Here is a 22,686-nt window from a genome sequence, read left to right as displayed (position 1 = left end):
TTGAGAAATATTTCGAATATTGACAACATCTTGGTAGCGTTTGAAAGATAAAGAATCAGAGAACATTTTGAAGCAATAAAAAAATATTCGATATTTTGAACGATTTTCGAAGTTTCAAGTGTGTACGTACACCTTAAGGTATGCTTGGGATTAATTGTCAAATAACTCGCCAAGCATGACACGATCGATTCAGTTAAAAATGCTAAATTCGCGCCAAAAATAATATTTCGTAACTTTGTACGTCAATGCTATGTAATGTGTTCGTTCTCTGGCATGACAAGTTTATTAGAGAGTATTCGAGAAAGTTTTAAGGAGACAACTCCCGCTGGTTAAAATATTGAATTCTTTTGTGGTTATATTCTTGCCAAATCTGTGCTAAAATGCATTTTAAAAAATATTCGAATTCTTGAAATTAAGCTCACAAATGAAAAGCTACTGAATTTTTTTCTGCAAACTTTTGGAACATTTTTACCATTAGTTTACATATCAATTTAAATTAAATTGCATTATTCCGTTGTGACTGTAGCCAAAAATAGTGGAATAAGTCATCAAATTTCAGTAAAACATTTAATTATAAATTAAATAAATCATACGATTTAAAAAAATTTTTGATATCACATTTTGGAGTTTTACCTCCGTAAAAGTAAAAAACATGAAATCGAAGGGAAACGTAATTACATTTTTCTTTTCAGATGAGAGTAATTTTTCTCTTGATTTCTTTTACACGATTCCAGAAAAGTTTGTCTAATACCAAAAGAAACTTATTCTTATTACAATGAAAGTTATAAGATGATCTGAAAATTCTACCCAACTTACTGAAACTTGACAACTTTCTGTCAAAATTATGTCAAATTACTCTTCTAGAAAATATTGAAACTTCACAAGTTGTACTTACAAATGGGAATTACTAATCTTCTTCTAAAGTTTCTAAGATTTTTTTTATGAATACTCAATATCAATCTGAATAGAACAACAACCGGAAAGGTTAGATGACAAACATCTTCGTAACTGTTCTTCTCATTAGTACAAGAGAGGGGGAAAAAAAGTAAATACAAATCCGTGCAGAGATCGGCAAACTTTTTTTTTTCTCACGTTCTGTAATAATATCTTCAACTTCTGATGCATTTCTGTAGCTTTTCCAATTCGTAACATTCATCTCTTTTGAGAAAAGTTTTTTTGAAGATGAAATAGAGTTTCCCCATTCTAAACATCTTCCTTTCAAATTATTAAATCGAGTCTATTTCTGAAATTCTCTTTAGCATATATCTAAGCTGAAAATTGGCTATTAAAAATATTTCTTTACAATATATGAAACTAAGATCAGCATATTTTCGTAACATTTTTTTTTTTTTTTTTTTTTGAAATGATGAATAATTTTCCCTAGTAGCATTACACTGTTCTGCAAAAAATTCATTTCTTTTGTATTGATTTTTTTAAGTAAAATTATTGAAAATAAATATCACTCTCTCACTCACTCTTATCAGTTTCTCGTTATTCCTCTAAGATTGTTGTATATATTGAGATCACAATGATAAAATAAATTTTTAAAAAAAGATATTGCAGGCGTTTCAATCTCTTGCTCCTCCTTGAAATACCCCATTGGTGACTTTACAATAAGTTTTTTTAATCCAGAAATCATTGCGAAGAGTGAATTTTATCACTTAATTTAAATTTTAACGTATTCTCTCTAAAATATATATGATGATTTGAAGAAAAAACAATGGATATTTAAAAAACAATGTGTTAACTCTTATTATTTCTTATATATCTTAACTAATTTCTTTGCATTTGTGTGCTTGTCACACTTAAACAAATATAAAAGTATCGTGCTGCCCTCTATTATCTAAAAATATAATTTCAAGTAGAATAACCTTCAAAGAAAACAAACAATTTTTTAGATAAAAATTAAATTTTCTGTTTAATTTGAAGCTCACGAAAGTTTAAGGGTACTATAATGGGATCACTATTAGAAAACATGGATTTTCTATTCGCATTAAGACTACAAAAAAGTGGGAATAATATTTGAAAAGAAACGTTTACGTATATTAGATTATAGTAAAGTGAATGAATTCTTTTTTTATTCAAGCAACAACATTTTATTACAATTACAGAAAAGTTAGCAAAAAAAAAACTGGTTTCAGAATGATGTTTTACTTCATTTATTAGAGAAAAATTCAAACCATAACATTAACAATACGGTACATGTTTCTACGATAAAAAATAAGCTCTAAATTTGAAATATATCGTCAATAAAAAACTATTCATCTACATATTATGTATTACTGCAATTACGAACGATGACTGATGGCTCATAATAATTAGCAATAATCCATATTAATTTAATTCAAGCGCTTTTTTCAGATCTGCTCATTTTTAGAAATGCTGATTTTCGAGCTTTGATTCTTTTTAATAACAAAATCTTATTTAATATATTTACAACTCGGCAGAGTTATTTATATCTACTATAAACAAATCTTTTTTTTCAAATAATGGAAGAATTAAGCCTTTTCTTTAAAAAATTGATATTCTTCATTCCATAAAAGTATTGATTTGTAACGTTTTCGAAAGTTACGTTAGAGGTAATATGGATACTTGATAAATAAATTTCATTTAGAACAATTAATAGAATCCAATTTCTAATTAGATCTAGATAACCACACAAGGCTACTCCGCTCTGTCTAATTAAAGGCATTCTAATTAAATTTGAATGACCGGATTGCCGAGACAGCAATGGCGGGAATTAAGATTGAGTCCTAAGGGCCATCACCCACCATGGTATAACACTTCCCTTAGGAAGCAAGTCCGTCATCGATAGGAGGCAGCGGACCTCCACCATTTCTCTACCCACTCGAATGGCGGGAACCAACCACCTTGCCGGAAGCTTCTCATTCTCATACCTGAGGTGCCCCACGGTGGGAGTAATTAGATTTAGATAAAATGGAGGTGGAGTATTGCTTTCAGAACTGGACGATTATAGGTTCAAGATTCAATTTTACCAATAATACATTATATTTTCGAGATCAATGCTTGTCAATATTACTCCAGTCCTCTGTAAGCATAGAGGAAATTCAGGTATTGTTCTCACCGTGTGACCACGGTTAGAAATTACATGACCGGTCTTGAAATGGCCATTGAGTAGTTTAAAAAAACTTACATCCAGTCAACCAAATTACCTATTTCATGTTTATTTGTTTATATGTTTTTGTGGTGGGTTTATATTTTTATTATGTGATCCTCCCAATAAAAATTTAATACTGATTGGTTGATAACAGTATAATCACTACTTGATTGTAAATGCAGTATATTCATAGAAAAATATCTGCGGAATCATCTTCATCCCACTCGCTATCGTAATGAGCTGTGATAATAAAACAGTCTATTAAAAGACAAAACTTTCTAACCGTTCCAAAGGTATAATTACTTCTCATTCTTAATATATTTTACAAAATAACTAAAAGAATGTTGTTAGTGGTTATTGATGGTGAATCAAAGCATATGTATTTGTATGAGAAATAATCTAATTTGCCATTAATAATGTGATGCATTAATTCAAAAAAAATTCTGAAATAAAGAGAATAAATATGAATAGAAATTTAGATTATTTCACGTCATTTGTTTTCATCACGTCACATGTTCATCATCATGTATTTAAACTTTTTAAATTGTAATTGTATAAAATAGACAATATGTTATTTCAAAACGTTATACGAGCTAAAATTTGATAGACATCGTCACCAATTTATATCCAAAATCACGCTTATGAAAAAAATGAAAATTTTGTTCATTGAGATGGATGTCAGAGCAATTTCTGTGAAATGAAAATTGAGTTTTGTTTGTTACTTTCTCGAATTCTGAAGTATACAAATAAAAAAGTTCTGTAAATCGTCAAAAAATTCGACGTGGCGAATCTCCACGTTTCAAACTTTTCTGCATTTGAAAAGCAAATGTTTGGTATTATGTCTTCCTATGAATGTAATAACTCAAAAAAAATATTTTGTGCAAAATGGATGAAATTTGTATATGGTCTCCATTCCAAATTTGCATATTTCTATCAAATTTTGAACAAAATCGATTCACAGGTAGTCTGCCTTCCCGGCTGTTCGAATATATATATATATATATATATATATATATATATATATATATATATATATATATATATATATATATATATATATATATATATATATATACAGATAAATTATAAAGAAATATAAAATTATAGAATATACACTGATAAATTATATAATTAGTAAAATATAGATATGTTAACTCGATAGCCATAAAATGAAGAAAGACAGATGGATAAAATTTGATACCGTGTTTGTATTTTTAAATCCGTACTCAATTTTGAACCAAATCCATCATGGGTTGACTGTTTGTGCTTTCACAAGCATGAATATGAAATGTATGAAATTTGGTATGTGGTTTTATGGCAACAATTGTAATTCTGCATCAAATTTGATTTTAATCGGTCGGAAAGAAAGTGACCAAAATACACACTCGATTTTTCGGTACTTTTATATTAATTGCATTCCAGCGATTAATCGCCATAGGTCACACTCTAATAGGCTCTTTCGGAACTATTGTTCACTTATGGCATATGGTTAATAATCCACAAGTACATTTATTAGAGATAATGCGAGAAAGTTTCGCGGAAACCACATTTCTGATGGTAAGTATTTCGCGATCCGATCTACGATTCGAAAAAAAGCAAACAACTGGAGAGCAGAGTAGAAAAATGTAGTATTGATTGTAATTTGACTCCTAAAATGTATGAGTTAATTTAATCTCTTAATAAGACAACACATATTTCTTGGAAGATTTCTTTACATTTATTGTTGTTTCAATCCTTATACAGATGTCGAGGACACCTGAGATAATAGAGCATGTCCGAGTCTGCCTTTCTGTCTTTTAAATTAATTGGTTGTTAGATTAGTTACATATTGCATAATCAAAAATGTTGTAATCCGATTAACAAACCAGTCTTGGGCAATGAAGTTAAATATATTTATTTATAACGTTTTAATCTTTTGATTTATGTTTTTTACACATTTAATTCATTAAGTTTGGCCTTACTGTACTTATTTTTTAGTTAGTCTATAAATAGATGGCGTTATTAGATAGCGTAATGAAATATTATATATCTATATTATAAGTCTATAAATAGATGGCGTAAGGAAATATTTGAAATCCAAACAGTTTTCTGAATTGTTTTTTTTAATTAATAATGAAGAAAGAAGCCAAAATAAACACATTCAATGTTTTTATGATCTTAAAATATTTTACTGTAAGGTCTTCGCCTGCATGCATGTCTTGTTCAATAGATATGCCATTTTCCCACATTACGAATAGACTAAACAATTATAGTCAACAGCAACTCGAGAAAAGCTACGAAACGAATCATTACGCTCAGTTATTAATTCAATATATAATCTTATTTTATTAAAACATTATAGAAATACATTATTTTTTATAGAAATAATTATTGTAATTTAATTTTAGAAACAACATCTGCTTTTGCCAATTTCAAGTTATTCTGTAAGAACTTTTTTTAATAGAAATTTTCATTGATGAGAATTGGACCAAAATTGGTCACATGAAATGTATTCATAAATCTGATCATCCGAAATAATTTTTTTAAGAAAGTAGATTGATCTTCGAATTATAAACTTTATACAGAGTTATTTTTAATAATGTTATTGGAGTTAAATAAAATTGTTGCAATTCAAAATCTGAATTCAGAAATTTAGAATTTTGAATTTTTCCTGTTATTTAATATTTTTTTGCAACTCTATTTCTATAATCGATAATCTGAAATGACCCATGTTCCGTTTTTCAGGTCATTTTTTTTTTCGACATCACTAACTCCATTTCAGAAATAACATTATATTTCCAAATGAGAGTAATAAATATTCTGTGTAATAAAGCTTTTTATTTAACAAAAATGATTAGTTTCATATATATACATATATGCCTTAAGTTTTCCCTTGATAATTATATTTCCAAATAAGTGTGAGAATTTATAGCATCCTTTGACTCGAAAAGTTACAATACTTAAAAGAGCAGGAATTTTTTTTTTTTTTAATTTTATGTGTGAATGACCCCTTATCTCATAGAAAATTGATGAGTTATAATTTGGAGTGAATCAAAATGATTTCGACAGACGTAAGCTTGGGTAACAAGTATCGCTAAAAAAAAGTTCGGGTTGATGCTCGCAAAGTTATGTACACCTGTGACAGAGTGCGAGATCAAGAACCTGTTTTTGTCTTATCGCTTAATAACCCATCACGAGACTGGAATAAATGATATCTACTTGAGACAACTTGAAAAAAAAATGTCAGGGGAATCTTTATAGGGTTGCATTAATGGTCTTAAATGGTAGGTTTTCTTTGCCTTTAATAAGATAGCATTTTCTATTGCTTTTTCTATATGTAACATGGGAAAGCAGAGATAGGCTGAAGTTAATTCATATCATAAGCAAAAAAAACTAGTTTTTTTTTTTTTTTTTTTTTTTTTGTAAGATTTATGACAACATAAGGCACTTAAGAAGAACAAACGATTATATAAAATATTTCAGTTTCATTTTTAGCAAAACAAAATTTAATGCTTTCGCTAATGGAATGGGGGGGGGAATCCACATTCAAAGTGTGTGTTTTTTATTGTTACTTTTTAAAAAACTTTAACTTTATTTTTTTTAAATCTTAGAAAAAAAAATTTAAAACAATATTTTTGAAATTTGAAAGTATGATGAAATAATTCGAGATTTTTTTTTTTTTTTTTTTTGCTTTGAAATGTTTTTTTTAGGAGTTTTAATTGAATTTACAATCATAGCTAATTTTATGCTATAATTGCTATTTTTTTCATCTTTTATTTATTGCAAGCTATTTTTTTTAATTAATTTCAAGGTAGATATTATCCATATCTTTTCATACAAAATACCATCAAAATATTAGATATGTCTTAATTTAAAATTAACGAAATTTTCACACTTTGAAATCTTCAAGCGGGATTGACAGTTTTGAAAACATTAACGTTATCAACTTTAGGATATATTACTACTGACAAGGAAATTACGTAAAGTAAGTAGCTTTATTCACAAAGAAATGACGATTACACAGTTTAGAACAATAATTTCAATCGATTTACATTTTTATTCTGAACTATTCTTTATCATGCAATTGCATATCTTTCACTGAAAAATTCCCAGAAGACAAACAATTTACGCAAAAATAATAATTTACACGTTTATCTTAAATTAAAACAAAAATAAAACAAAAAAAATCAACATTGAGCAAAGTAAACCAAAATTTCTTGAAGAATTTTTTCTGTTCACCCAGGCATCTAGTAATTAAGTTCACCTTTTTATCGATATCTTTTTCATTTACTCATTAATACACAAGCGCGTGAATCACAATGCTTTGTTTTCTCGTAACCAGCTGTACACATTATCATAATTGTTCTTCATCCACTTAACGTTGGTTTTTGATCGATGCAGTGCTAACTTCAAGCTTTTGTGTATTTCCTTGACTGACGTTGTCCTTCCTTTCAGGATACTCTGAAGCTAAACAAATAAAAGAACATCAATCAAAATACTGTTTTCCATCTACTAAAATTGATAGGGCAGGTGTTCAGACTTATTGCATAAAAATAAAGGCAGATGTTCTGTAGTTAAAACAAATGGTATTCTAATCAATTTAAAGCCATTAGAATAATGAAAGCCAAATTGGAATGCAATTAATTCACTTAACAACTATTAAAATAAATTAGGAAATATTATAAATGCAGCTTAAAAATCTAAAATTTTCTTTAGATAATACCTATTGCCTACATTACCAAAACTACTGTTTTTTAAATAGCATGGTGGCATTCTCCTTCAAGATTTCAACAGACATTCAGTTAAAACAGGTCTTTTTTATACTGTGGGATCACACAGTAAAATAATAAAATAAATTAAAAACTGGAGTGATATGAATGTTGAGGAGATTTCCTGGCGTAAGATAAAAACGAGAATGAAAGTAATAAATTTCAAAAAAGGCCTATCTTTATAATTATCTGCAATTTTATAGAATCTTATAGACTGTTTTTCATCTTGCCAATTTGAAAATTAATGCTATGAGAAAAGGTAGATGAAATCTGGGAGGAAAAAAACTTAAAAGAATAATATTTTTGTATCAATAAATGTTTATAAACGGGAAAAAGAATTTTATTTTTTAAATTTTCCCCTTCTGGGTATGTCTAAAATTTTATCTTTTAAATTTTTACTGAATGTTTTTTTAAGATTTTATTTTCTGGTGGTACAGATGTTATACCAATAGAAATTTGCCTTATACGTCTGGTGGTATAGGTTCTGTATCAGTAAAATATTTTTTATGCTTGCTGACTGGTACAGATTCATTATCAGTAGAATTTTTTTTTTCCTTCCGGACTGGTAAAAATGCTGAACGACTAGTCCAATAGGAATTCACCTACCGATTTCGCAGAATTGAATTGTGGCTTTCTAATCATATTGTACATAGTTTTACTCTTCTTTTACAATCTATTGCCCTATATGCGATGGAGTAGTTTAATCGCAATAGAAAGAAGATTAAAATAAAAAAATTTAAAAAAAACTCCATAAGCGGTGGAAATAGAGCAAAGATCTTTTCTTCCACTTCCCAGTTTCACTTTCCTGTCACTTCATTGAGAATCTCTCTTTGGTAAAGTGATTTTTAGAGATTTCAGTCTTCCATCCAATAAAGGTGAAAGAAGAAAAATTGCATTTCATAATAAATAAATTAACTTTCAAATGTTTTCTAAATGAAATTTCAATAATGTTTACTGTATTTATTATTAAACTTACTTCTTCTATTTCATTCTCGGTATTCAAGGAGGCTGTGACACGATCGACTATGTTTCCAGCAGCAAATGCAAAAGAACCAAATCTGCAAAAAACATGCAGCAAATAAAAAAAAATTCTGTTTAATTGATATTTTATTTCGAATATTGCAAGTGACAAACTGAAAATGTTTCTACGGAATATTTTTTTTCATTCATTCTATTTTTTTAGATTGATTTTACTAAAATTTGTTTTTATTCAATAGCAGAAGAACTTAAACCACATAAGTAGAGATCATCATAATTTAACTTTTTTTGTAATTACTGAAGAATATTTAAGTATTCCAAGTTATAAATAACGACAGTGACCCTGACAACAATGATTTTTTTTTCTTTTTGAAGAATTTTTTGAAGTAATGTAAATAAAAAATAAAAAATATCACGAGCATTATGTTAAGCAAAAGTAATAAATTACTTAAAAGTTGATGAACTCATTAATTTATTCCATCTTATTTTCTAGTTGTTTTCACTTTTAAATTACAATGGGCAATTGTAGATTCTGCCAGAATATGCATTTTGAGATCACAAGGTCAAGCTTTCGAAATTCTGTTAAAACATAGATCTTCCATGCAGGTGATTCTAGCGAATTCTAATGCCGCCTAAATCAAATATCCTCGATCGGGTGTAGAATGTATGAAAATGGGATGGAGCGCCCAAATGCCCTTGCCATATAGTAACAACTCAAAAATGCGATACCTGCTGAAAAATAGTTAACATTAATTTCAAAATGGGTTTGAATCTCATTAAACTAAACTAAAATGAGAGTCAACTTTTTTTTTAATCTGTTAGGCATTGTAAATACAAAAAAAAAAAAATCAGATATATCTTCTATTCTGTAAAGCGGAGCTCTATAAACCTTTAAATGTTCTATGAGTTTATATCTAAAGTGTATGTTTTGAACTTTTGACATTTCTATGTGCTTTCACAGTTGCACATGTAAATAGCAAATTCAGCATTCCGAAGTTAAATATTTCAAAATCGTTACCGGCTTACCGAAAACAAATTAATCGTTCAGTTTAATACATCTCAATCATCTTTTTTGACAATATTATTTACATTTGTGGGGAGGGGGTAAACAAATTCATTATTACACTTATTTTGGGAATTTATAAAATATACCACTATTTATAAGTTTATAAAAATGCCAATACATATTATACGATGATTTTTATTATGAGTTTACTCATAATATTTGTATAATAAAAGCATTTGTCAATGAAATGAAGAATTTTAATCTCTAAAGCATTTGCCAAAAGTGTTGAGTTCATCCATTATTATTAAGTGATTATTATCATTAAAATTACTATTATTACATTTACGGTTATTATGAGTCGAAAGATTAAATAAAATACTTATTTTTAAAATTATTTTAACTCGTTTCTAAATTTATGATATAATTATTGAAAAATTTTAATTATAAATCGATTTTCATTATGATGTTGCACATAACTTTCAGCTCTATGTTGGAGCACGTTAAATCCGTCGGGGCCTAACGTCCTCCCGCTGGTGTGATGTGGAAGTTTTGAGAGGGGGGTGCCAACTCAGGTGTCGTCCTCTTCATCTGACTGCAGTTCAAAATTACGAGGTCCGTCCCAAAGTTGTTTGCTTAGTGTTGCTTTAAAACGGGACATTAATATAACTAAACTAAACCAAACTAAACTCAGCGCATTGTTACTATTTATCAATGAAATGAAGTAAATATAATTCGAAAATATTGCGATAACTTCTAATTTATCCAACTCAAACGAGTTCATTAGCCAATAATTTTTAAAATATATAATAAATCTATATCTATATATTAGTCTCATGATTATTTTATATTGTAAACTAGAATGCTTTGGTTTTTCAGAAATTTTGCGCATTGTAGTTGAGATAATATTTCCGAAATTGATAAATCACATGTGATATTTCAATTGCGAATTTATGCAAGGAACCGAGTTCTGTTAGATGATTGATTGAAACACATTACTTGAACGAAATTTCTTCCATGTGTCGCTTGAAGAAATCATAAACTATATCTCGTCCATAGAAATTTTCTGCTACATATACGAAGACATCGCTTCCATCCTGTTGAGGTATTCCGGAATTCGAATCCATGGCTCGTTTCAGCAACCTAAAATAAAAGTTTATTTAAAACTTGTTTCATCATTGTACAAAATGGACAATGAACGAAATGAATTTTTAGACAATAAGCCGTATGAAAGCTTATATATCCTCTTCAAACAGGATTTTGATGAACAAACATGAAAATGTTTCTCCCCTTTTCAAGTCATTTGAAGATAAAATATGCGTCTCCTTTTCTAACCCTTAATTTTATTGCCAATTCGTCTTACCTCAACAGCTATAAATGTATATGTCACATATGAAATGATTCAATCTAGCAGGGTATTAAAGCTTTCGAATGATGTAAAGATACAATAATTGTACCACTGCATGTATATAGAGGAAAATTTACTATTAGAAAACACTTCTACCGTCTAATTATTAATTTATCGAATTGATTTTAGAAAGCTGGATAGTATCGAACTCCAAAACCCTTTTTTCATTTCCGCCTGCTGAGTCCAAAAGGTTTACAAATTTATTGCGCCGGCTGAAAAAAAAATTCCTTTTCATTCTGTTTTCTTTTTAAATAAATTTTAAAATGAATTACATCATATTCGTAGAAAAACTAAAAATTATGAAAATAAAAGCAACAGAAACATGAAAATTGTAACAGATTTACATCAAGTTTACTATTCTAAAACTCTACTATTCTATCTTCTAAAATTTTCATACAGATTATATTAATTCTCTGTAACTTTGAAATGCTTCTTCTTAATATCAAGCATAGTCTGTGCACAAAGTTTGGGCTAATTTGCTCCAGGCTATTTCGACAACTTGAAATTATCGATCATTTCAAGTGATATCTATAAAATAAATTCAACTTTTCGCCTGATAAATATCTACGATAAATTTATAGGTGATCTATTCACATTTTACTTTCTGAAATTCAAGAAAGGAGCATAAGGTTATCAACCACAAACTATCTGAAAAACAAATCACTCTCTTGATAGCTTCAGGGCTAAGTGCCCAATTGCGAGCCACTGACATGAAAGTAAATCATTCATTCTCTGATGACTTAAGGGGTCCTTGTCTAACTGCAGCATGGGAGCTTTATAAGGGGTTGATTAGGAAAACAAATAATTCTTCTGCCAACTAATGGCTAAATCCGGAGTATAAAGCACTAAATTATGGTAATCTCATATTCCAGTCAGCGTTGATTTTCATGGTAAATTTGAAAGACATTGAAAAGTAATCCTAGTAGACGCAATAGATTAAACGGTCTACAATAAATCAGACAATAACTTTTTTAAAGATAATACTTGTTTTCAGGATCGGAAAGCCATACCTTAGTGATAGAAGATTTTCTAACCCAAAAATAAATGATTGACTGATGAGCATTTTCATTAATTTTTTTTAAGCGCGCTGCAATATTGTAAGAATAACATAGTTGGCAAAAAACTGTAAATTGTGGTTTTAAAAAATATCTCTTGATTTCTCCTTACAAATAAATACTGTGCTGTAATTTTTAATTAGTATAGCAAATTTTCAAATCTAGATTTTGAATGGCGTATTATTACTTTCATTTCAAGTTCTGCTGTCATGAGTCTAGACTTCACTTATCAGTTGCACTTGCTTGCTAATGGGACATTTATATATACGGTGGTAGATTTATAAATGACATTATGGTTTCATTTTAACCATTGCATATCCACAAAAAATTATTTCTTTAGCTATGCTAAAGCACTCGGGAACAGCTCTGGCAGGGCAGGATAAATAAGCGTTTGTGGATATGTAGTGGTTAAAATTATATCTTATAAGAATACCAAATATCGGAGTGTGAATTTCTGAATGAGGGGAAATAAATAACGCAAAAATAGAAAAAATAATGAAAAAGAAAAAGTTCGGCTGTTAAAAAGTACTGTTTCCTATCTGAGAACTCGGAACTTTTATATGCTTTAAGGATTTTTTTTTAATATTTATGCCAATTGATAGTATCTATTGCCCCTTTTTACTATACTGCTTATAAAGCATGACTAATTGTCATTATGTCTATGAATAAACAATTCTAAGACAGTAATTGAATTATAAACATAGTATTGACGACTATTCTCCTATCTTTATATTTCATTTGAGGGATCTAACTTAGTGATTCGTTTCCTGAAGTTCCAAATGCCTACCACCTAAATCTGAAGTTTTGATGAACATTGGCTTTTTTTCTATAGTGTTCAGTATTGTGACACTTTAATTCGATTTATCCAGGATGAATATGAAGGTGTCTAAAGCATTAAACATTCTTATTCTTCAAAATACGATGCGTATGGCCATATTAGATTTTCAAAGACATCACATGTTTCTTAATTGAAAAATATAAACAAGCATTTATTTTAATGCAATTATTTTACTTTTATTGTTAAAAGATAATGAAAAGATACTCTTCTATGTGATAACACATTTTTGATACATGTTTTTTTTTTTCAGTTCTATTTTAATATAAGTTGCGCTCACATGAAAAGGAGACTTAAAGTGTAGCAACGTTGCATCAAATTGCAGTGGTTTAATGTGCTAATCAGTAGATGGCATGGTGTTATTCCCAGTTGCGCATGCATAATTAACGGCTTCTCACCTATATTCTGATTTCTGGAGAGATATTTCAACAGTTCCTTGTATTATAGATTCTTCCAGATCAGTACAAAGAGCAGTTATCCAATTTTTTCGCGCAGAAGGGGAGTATGCTTCACATATTTGTCGCAGGATGAAAGGAGAACGATGTGCGTATTCCAATTATGTCGACGTTGTGAGGCGGAACACATAAACATCCAAGATTTGCTATGTAGGCACACGTTGTGACAAACAATACCACGATTTCGGCTGTGCAGGAGTTCATACAGCAGAATTGTCGGGTCACCACACGTGAAACTGCTGTTGATCTATCGATAAGCAAACGAACTGAGCAGCACATAATCCATAAAATACTTACTTATTGTAAGGTAGGGTATAGTGAGTAACCAAGCATCTGGTTCCTTCAGTAACTCAGGTAAGTTTGCACTTCATTGTCAATGACGATAATTTATAGTTGCACTGCTCCACATGAACTGTCACTATACGATTATTATTAAAATTTCTTTGCAATAACTTTAGTCTCCTTTTCATTTGGGTATACCTTATAATTCTACATTAGTGAAATAAATAAATGAAACGTGATTCAAATCTTAAAAGAGTGAAAAATAAGAAAGATCTCTGAAGCACGAAATTGTGCTTGCAGTGATACTGATATGCTGTTTTGATTAAACAGTCTACCAAGTGATATCATTGCAATTAAGTCAGGAGTCATTGTATTGGGATTATTTTGATGATGTATGAGATGTAGTCTGCTTCTAAATCGCACATTCTAGATGAATAGAAGAGCTGATATAAATACATCGATGTCACTTCCCTTTCAATCTTATCAAGACTTTAGTTCATTATTGCTGCAAGCACAATTTCTTATATTGGATCTCTATAGATCTAGTAACAAAACATTTAGAGGTATCTATCTACCTATGAAAAATTAGAAACTATACTCCGTGTCCCCGTCCATTTTACATTTAAATTCGAGCTCTTCGTTTTAAAAATGGAACAAGCTCACAATTACCATAAAAATAACAGATTTCTTACCTTCTAAGCAGTCTGGTTTCTCTAGTACAAGCCAAAGACTTCAATAAAGTGTTCTTTTCTGCCTTGAAATTTGTTCCTAAATATCGTTTCCACATCAATTCCCAATCCTCTGTAGGTCCTCGAGCTATCCCAGTGCATAATACTATCTCTCGATCGTCAGCGGATAAGCTGTAGAAAGAGAATAACTTGTGAATTTATTAAAAAATAATTAATTGTATAGTTGGATTGATTTTAGTGTTATCTTGATAAAAGAGTTTCTTGCTGTATAAATTGTCCCTACTATCAATTATATAATAAACAAAGAAGATTAAATGGATAAAAAGTACTCACGTTTGATTCTCGGGTGACTCTTGCTTCCATTTCTGGAACATGGCCAGAGCTTTTTTAACACAACCAGGATGGTCATAACTGCAACTCCACTTCAATATATTTTTTCTCAGAAACCTGTTGATTAAAATTACAAATATATTGAGAAAGAAAGGGTGAGCAATCCTAACTTGTGGAAAATCATTGACGATTACATTTTGGATTTAAAGATTATCATATTCATATCAATCTTCAAAGATCAGGCTTTGACCGTTTATTTAAATTGCCCAAATGTTGAATCTATTTTTATACACTCATAAGAAAATCCTTTCTCTCTCTCTGAATGGTTTCATAGAATTGCAATCAGTGATAATGCAATCTGCACTTAACAAGCTAGAAACAACAACATCAACAATGAATGAGGTAATACTTGTTACAAATATATTGAGAAAGAAAGGGTGAGCAATCCTAACTGGTGACTTAAGACTAGAGTAATAATTCCGTCAAATGACTTTTTTCTGTTTTAAATATGAGATTTATAATTTATGGTACCTTAAGCACAGAATATTTGTTAGTATCGCTTAAAATTTATTTTTGTTCAAATATGTAAATTATATTTAAATATAATACTGTTATATTCAATATAACGAATTTTATATTTTAACTCGGTTTAAAGACATGCAGCATAACTGTCCCTATAAAATCAACATAATTTTTCTTTGAAAATAGATTTTATCTATAGAGCTACATTCCCTTTCAGTTCTTAGAATCATAGCTATTTTTAAAAAGCTGCATAGGATGGAGTAAAGAGATAAATATTAAAAACTGATCAATAATTGAAGTCAGCTATGGTACATAGAGAAATAACTTGTATTTCATATTCCCCACCTCACATGATAAGTATAAAAAAATTATCATTAAAATCCATTATAGACCATTATTATAAATATTCTTCTTGATAAAAGAAAACCAAATGATTTGCTCCGATCTTTTAGATTAACGTGCCGCTTTGAATCCACAAGAACTATTTCGGAATTTACTTTTTAATTTTAAACGATGGTCAAAAGACGAAGACAGTACATTCATTCGATGAACGGCCAAATTTACTTGATGATGTTTGATTCAAAAAAGTAGATTTGATATTTACCAAGCGCACGTTTTATTTACAATTATTATTATTACATTATTATAATTATTAGAGTAATTTGCGCAATCATTCAATCTTAATCTTCGGTTCGAAGCAATTTTAGAAGTCAAGGAAATAAATCGTGAAAAGTACACCTATTACATCAAATGTACCCAAAAAAAAGGTTAAAAATACACAGAAAAGAAAATTGAAGTCCTCTTAAATAATGAGTTCCCATCCAAACAGTATAATAGAATATTCTTAGAAAATTTATTTGAAAGAAAAGGGAGTAAACAAATTATATTCTATCACAACAGGTATCAACTAAATGCTCTTTTAAAAAAGTAACCAGTCGGTCTAAATGGGAAGAAAATTGTCCTCTCTTTTGTATAGAAACAAGATATGTGAGGTCATGATAGGGTCACTTTGTCCTCATGGCAATATTTCAGGATTGTGATATGTATATTCAAGGTATGAGATTTGGTTCCACCGATAATCTGCTGACCTAGTTTCAATCCAGCGTCAAATGATCTCAAATTCAAAGTGAGAGATGCCATCTTTATAATTTGACTGCGTTTAAAAATTACAAATTCTATTCCCATTAGTCGTTTGGGCCAGTCACAATAATCCCTGTTTATATGGCGACTTATAATGACTGGTTATAATTAAAAACAAAAGTCGTTTGGGCCACGGTGGCCTAATGGTAAGGTCTCGACTTTGGAACCGGAGGGTTTCGCTCGAGACCCGATTCCACCAAAAAACCGTCGTGTAAGCGGGTTTGATGCACGTTAAATCCGTCGGGGCCAAACGTCTTCACACGGATGTAGTGTAGAAGTTTGGAGAGAGGGTACCAGGTCAGGTGTCGTCCTTGTCATCTGGCAGTGGGTCAAAATTACGAGGTCCGTCCTAAAATAGTCCTAGTGTTGCTTTAAAACGGGACGTTAACAAACTGAAACGAATCATAACACTGTAATATGTAACATTCATGATACATATTAATAAATTACAGTATCCACTCATCTGCCATTAATTTCTTTCAATTGTGGCAATGTAGAAAGAAAATATACCGGAAATATTAGTAAATATTTTCAATAGTTGAGGAATGCTAAGAAATAGAACAGAAAATATAGTCTTCGAAAGAGAGAATTGCAATTTTTTCAGCAAAAATAACTCACTTGCTGACTTATTTGTTTTCCTTGCTTCTAAATTTTTTAAAAAATTCTGTATGTGAAGGATACATATAAAAAAATATTTTCTAAATATTTTTCTGCAAGTTGGATGATAATATTTATATCCATTATTTTTTTAGATATGCATGAAATATGTTTCTTTGAACAAAAAGAAAACTCACTGATCCATCGAATGGCTACTTTTAAAAAATAATTTAAAATAAAAGTTGCTTTAGTAAGTTTTCCGATGCGAGTTTGGCGAAGCATCATTAAGTAATAAAAAGCACTTTCTTTTGTTCACACAAATTCAAAATAATAGTTATGTGAGAAGAAAATATTTTATGGCTAAAATATTAAATAATGTATTGAGTCAGTTCTTTTAAAAAATACAGCAAATTATTTTGAAATTTTATTTAAACGTATTAACAATTTCACATTGATTTGATTTGATTAAAAATTTGATATTATCAATTTACCTAAACGTTATTAAATAATTTATTTATGATATTTTTCTTTAGATATATTTGTTTACCTATTTGAAATCTGTTAGTTCAAAAGGTGTTTAGTTCGAAAAGCAGTTTTATTCCACAATGCCATAAGAAATTTACTGAAAAAATTATCTTTGTCTTACTTTTCTGATTTGAAGAAATAAGTGATGGTTGAATTGTAAGAATCAATGTTTAGATTTAGGAATTTCTAATTACTAGTGATATGTTTTGGAAATTATAGTGAACTATGAAATTTTAGAAAGTATAATAAATAATATTCTCACTAAATACTTGAAATGAATATAAAAGTTCACTAAAATAATTTCTGTGCCCCATTTATATATTTTGAGAGAATAAAATTTCGACTTAAAAACATGGCAAATATTAGATCCATGCCGACTAAAAAATAAGTCACGTTGCAAAGCAGTTTATACTGTAAATCACGTTATACAACCAGTTCTCGGCAGGTCCTTTAACATGCCCAGCATCGCTAATACGACTCCAGAAGAACCGAACCTCCACTTACTTACAGAAAATGTTAATGTTTCAACAAACGGTTAAAAAAAATGAAAGAAGGATGTAGAAAATATGAAAAAATTCGTAACTTCAGTAACTTAAATGTTACTTATAGTTTAATTACGAATTTTATGAAAAAATGTAATAAATTTATTCTTACATTGCCGTAATATCTTCTTTATCCACTTCTGAAGACCACCCTATGGTTTCGTACAGAGGAGTCATAATTGCAAGTATGTATTCCTAAGAAAAAACAAAAATCACAGTCTTTGTTATTAAGTTCTGTACTTAAAGAAAAGGTGGAATTTTCATGCATTTTTTTTCTGTATTTAACTTAAAAGAAAATATGTATTTCAAAGTTATGTGTATTAGAAGTTTTTAATTCCGTATTATAAAGAATTCTGAAGAAAGCTAATGTTTTTAAGGCTTAACAATACATAAAAACAAAGAATTTAATCATGTTAATTCATATTCTTTAAGAAAAACTGGAAGGAATGATGAACTTTTATATATCTTTTGCATGGTTTTTCATAAAGATTCGAAATACTATTTAAATGCCTTTATTTTCTTACATGAATATCTCACATTTATATCCATTCTTTTTTTTATTTTCTACTATTATAAAAATTTCGTAATTGGCCAATATATTTATCATTAATATTGCTATGAAATTATGATCCCTATCCATAAGAGAAATGTCAATCTTATTTGAAATTTAAAAAGATTGTAGAATTTTTAAATTTTTATTCTTATAACTCATTGCAGGCTGTATAGGCATTCATTTAAAATCCAGATGAATTCAATGCATCCTAATGACTGCATGTGCTAATTCATTAAAATAACGGAGATCAACACTTCCCGACATTTGAAAATCTAGTGAAAGTTAGTCCTTTCTTTGTAATCGAATGGTGACTACATAAAATTTTGGAATCTATGGGTCTATATCGGAATGGATTCAATTCACTCTCACTTAATGCGCACAAAATACGCCTCCTAAATTTAATAGAATCGATTCGTTATTTTTCGTAGAAGAAAAAACTTGACAAAAGGTTAAAAGAAATGCATCGGCGTTTGCATGTTACGAAATCGATTCGTATGTCACCGCAATAAAATTACAGCGAATGCTTAGGTGTGCCATATTACAGTGACGTCACTAGCTCCTCTGATTCGCTACTAAGGCAAAAATAAGAAAGGAAAGGAAAATTGTGAAATATATTAAAAACTTGAATAAAATGTACATTAAAATTATTCCTAAGAGTTTTTCAGAATATTAAATAATAAAGAATGCATAAAAATAAAACGTTTTGCAGAAGTCAAAATGATCAAAGAACAATATTTTCTTTTAAAATTTAATATCACGATATATGATATAATAATTTTAAACTTGATCTATCATATTTTATATATTAAATTTAATATATAAAATATAATATATAAGATTTAATATATTATTAAATAATGTATTTTAATAGATAATTTAATAATGTATAGACACGAAATAACAGATAATGGGATAATAATAATGGGAAATAACAGATAATAATTCCCTTTTTATACGTATGTATGCTTTGCTTCCTTTTTACCGTCGAAAAAAAGGAATAAAAGGCTAAAACGAAACATAATTTGAATAAAAATCATATATTTCGAATAAAATGCATATTAAAATCAGGTCAAAAGAGTTCAAAAACTTGAAGCAATAAAAGCCCTTTTATCACCATGAAATCGCAAGATCAAAATACATTTTCCTCATAATTTAAAATATCGCTACGGGCCATTAGAATCCTTAATACGTACTCCTTCATAAGTATCACAGAATTATTAATGTCAGTCCTTATCAAAACCCATAGACCCGCAAGAATGCGAAATAGAAGAAATAAAGAGAAAATCGAAACTCATAAAAACGAACAAAATACAAATAAAAATTATGCAAGGTTATGGAGGTCAAGAGTCTGAAATAATGGGGAAAAATGTCAAAAGTATCTTGTCCACGTGGAGTCAAAACTGAATGGTCGAAAAACACTACAATTATAGTTCTATGCTCAACAACTCGAGGCCAACGAACGAGAATCTTCTATCAATTCAGATAAAAAAGAACAAGAAAATAAAAAAGAAAAAGAAAACTACTTCACTTAAGATTCCTTATTAATAATTACGCTTACCTTAAATTCGTCATGCCCTGGGGTCTTGGCTAACATAATGTCAAGATACTTGAAAGCCGTAAAAGCTGACTGCCATGGGAGGTACTCCTCTTCGAGGAAAAGATATTTGGTCATGTTCAAAGCTAAGGCATATTCGGCTTCATCAGATCTGTGGGAAAATGGATAAATAATTATGTTTTTAAATTACGATTCCGTGTAAATACTAACTGCATAAACCTACACTGAGTAGGAATGTGCTTATATTCGAATCACTATCATTTTTACCCGTATCTATTAGTTTTGATTAATTTGATAATTAATTCGTAAAATTATCTACCTTCTACGTTTTTGGCTAGAAGTGCAAAACATTTTTAACATTAAAATTTTAACTAAGCACTTAATATTTTGTTTTCGTTAGTTTCACAATTAGTTTCAGAATTATTTATGCAGTATATATTCACTAGAATGCATTTTTATATTATATATTCCCACTTATATGAGTTAACTTTTACTGAAAAAATGAAAATTCCTGCAGTATAGGGTTAAAATGCAACATATTTAACTAGTTGCGCCATGCTTAACAGAAATATGATTTTTTCATAAGGAACATTTCTTGAATTGTGAATTTAGTCTATTATGTTCATTTAACCTTGTTGCATAAAAAATATCTATCATTCAGAATGAAAATATAAAGTAAAATCAGAAGGCAAAGACGGTAATATTTAATAAATTATTTTGTTTACATTTAAAAAAATTTGAAAGTAATTTGAATGTAATAATTTTTGTCAGTTATCAAAGCTTCTTATTCGTTGAAAAAAAAAAGGTTTCATTTATTTCGCCCTAATATTTCCGTAATCACTAGGCTTTCTCTTAGGAGAAGAATTTAATTAAAATTAGTTTTAGAAAAGACATATCTTGTATAGAATTCTATATCCTTCCGCAAGGTTACGTTCTTAGTGTATTTAAATGTATTATTTGTGTGTATTCTTATTGTATTTGTATGTATAAAGTGTATTTTTTCAATCGTGTAAATTTGCCATATTTGTATGAAAATAGAAAAATAATTTTTAAAAATTTATAATTATTTTAACTCTATCCGTAAGCCAAAAATTTTTAATAAAACTGGTCTAATGTCAAATAAAAAGAATGAAAAGATTGACCAGAGAAGATGCAAAACAATCAGAAAATCATAAAAGCAATCGGAAATAACTTACCAGCGAAAATTATAAGTTGCATTGAAAATAATAAATTTTCAACTGGTATAAAAATTGTGTTAAGCTTCTAGAAAATTATTTAAAAGCAGTAATGTTTAAAAATCTATAATCCTTTTCATATTATTAATTAAATAACTCCTAAATTGTTTCAAAATACAAACAGCTGCAATTTTGCTAATGAAGTAAAAGAAAATATTATTCAAAAATAAATAAAAATCTAAACCATAATGCGTTACTTAAGTGGATTTTGAGAACTCAATGGAAGTTTAGAAACTAACCTAAAAAATTTAAATACCTATATCAAGCTTTGATCTTTTTTTTTCTTAATCAGAGTGAAACTAAAATATTTTAAAATTTTATTTTTTCCATGAAAATTATAGTTGTGATATTTTAAAAGATATTCCAAATATCAGTCTGAATTTTGTAAATTTAATAAATCAGTCATTATTGTTTCAACTTAATGCATTTATTTTTCAAAAAAGAAAATATTAAAAATTATTTATAGAAGTATGTTATAACACAGTAAAAAGAACATATTATGCACAGAAGACTTTCTAATTGCATATAACATAAAATTATACACTGCCTTACCTCGCTAAGTTAAGGATGTCACTTAAAATTTGAGCTCTGTTTATGACATTTATAACCTACAGAGAGAAAAGATCGAAATTATTTTATCATCATTAAAACTGATGTTTTGAAATGTTGCAAAATTATATTAAAATATTTTTAGTACCGTATGATTTGTCAAAAGTTGTTCCAGAATTAAATTCCAGTTATTTGAGTCATAATTAACTCTGTAGTATCCTACTTGCTGCACGTTCGCAATAAACCAGGTATTTTCATCAGGAAGACCTTTTATTATATCTAAATAAAACGATAAGTACAAGAAGTTAAAAGAAAATAACATTTGTTGCTGGAAAAAAAAATTGTAAAGAATTCTCCCAAACTGATAATAATGACAACTGCAACGGGCATTAAGCCTTGTACAGTAGGGTGGGACGAAAAAAATCAATTTTTAATTCTTAATTTGTAATAGCGCGGAGAAGTTGCCTTTTGGTGTAAATAAAATAAATTATAAATATGGAAAATATTGGAGTAGGACTACAGGTGCCGCAAGGACGTTAAAATTTCATAAAAACACTCTTTTTGCAA

General features: G+C 28.8%; 1 protein-coding gene across 1 annotated transcript in view; it reads right to left on the bottom strand.

The window, feature by feature from the left end:
- Window positions 1-7,164: 7,164 nt before the first annotated feature.
- LOC129960478 (aminopeptidase N-like) overlaps window positions 7,165-22,686 on the bottom strand; it is a 45,534-nt gene continuing 30,012 nt past the window's right edge. The window contains exons 13-21 of the mRNA XM_056073943.1: window positions 22,268-22,398; window positions 22,123-22,178; window positions 20,339-20,486; window positions 18,340-18,422; window positions 14,905-15,018; window positions 14,575-14,742; window positions 10,847-10,990; window positions 8,843-8,924; window positions 7,165-7,564 (exon numbers count right to left, since the gene is read on the bottom strand). Coding sequence (XP_055929918.1) covers window positions 7,412-7,564; window positions 8,843-8,924; window positions 10,847-10,990; window positions 14,575-14,742; window positions 14,905-15,018; window positions 18,340-18,422; window positions 20,339-20,486; window positions 22,123-22,178; window positions 22,268-22,398 — 1,079 coding nt within the window. The 3' untranslated portion in view covers window positions 7,165-7,411. The remainder of the gene's footprint in view (window positions 7,565-8,842; window positions 8,925-10,846; window positions 10,991-14,574; window positions 14,743-14,904; window positions 15,019-18,339; window positions 18,423-20,338; window positions 20,487-22,122; window positions 22,179-22,267; window positions 22,399-22,686) is intronic.

This window comes from Argiope bruennichi, chromosome X2 (assembly GCF_947563725.1).
Source record: "Argiope bruennichi chromosome X2, qqArgBrue1.1, whole genome shotgun sequence".
NCBI lineage: Eukaryota > Metazoa > Arthropoda > Arachnida > Araneae > Araneidae > Argiope > Argiope bruennichi.
The sequence above is the reverse complement of the archived record's forward strand: the minus strand, read 5'-3'. Positions and strand labels throughout refer to the sequence as shown.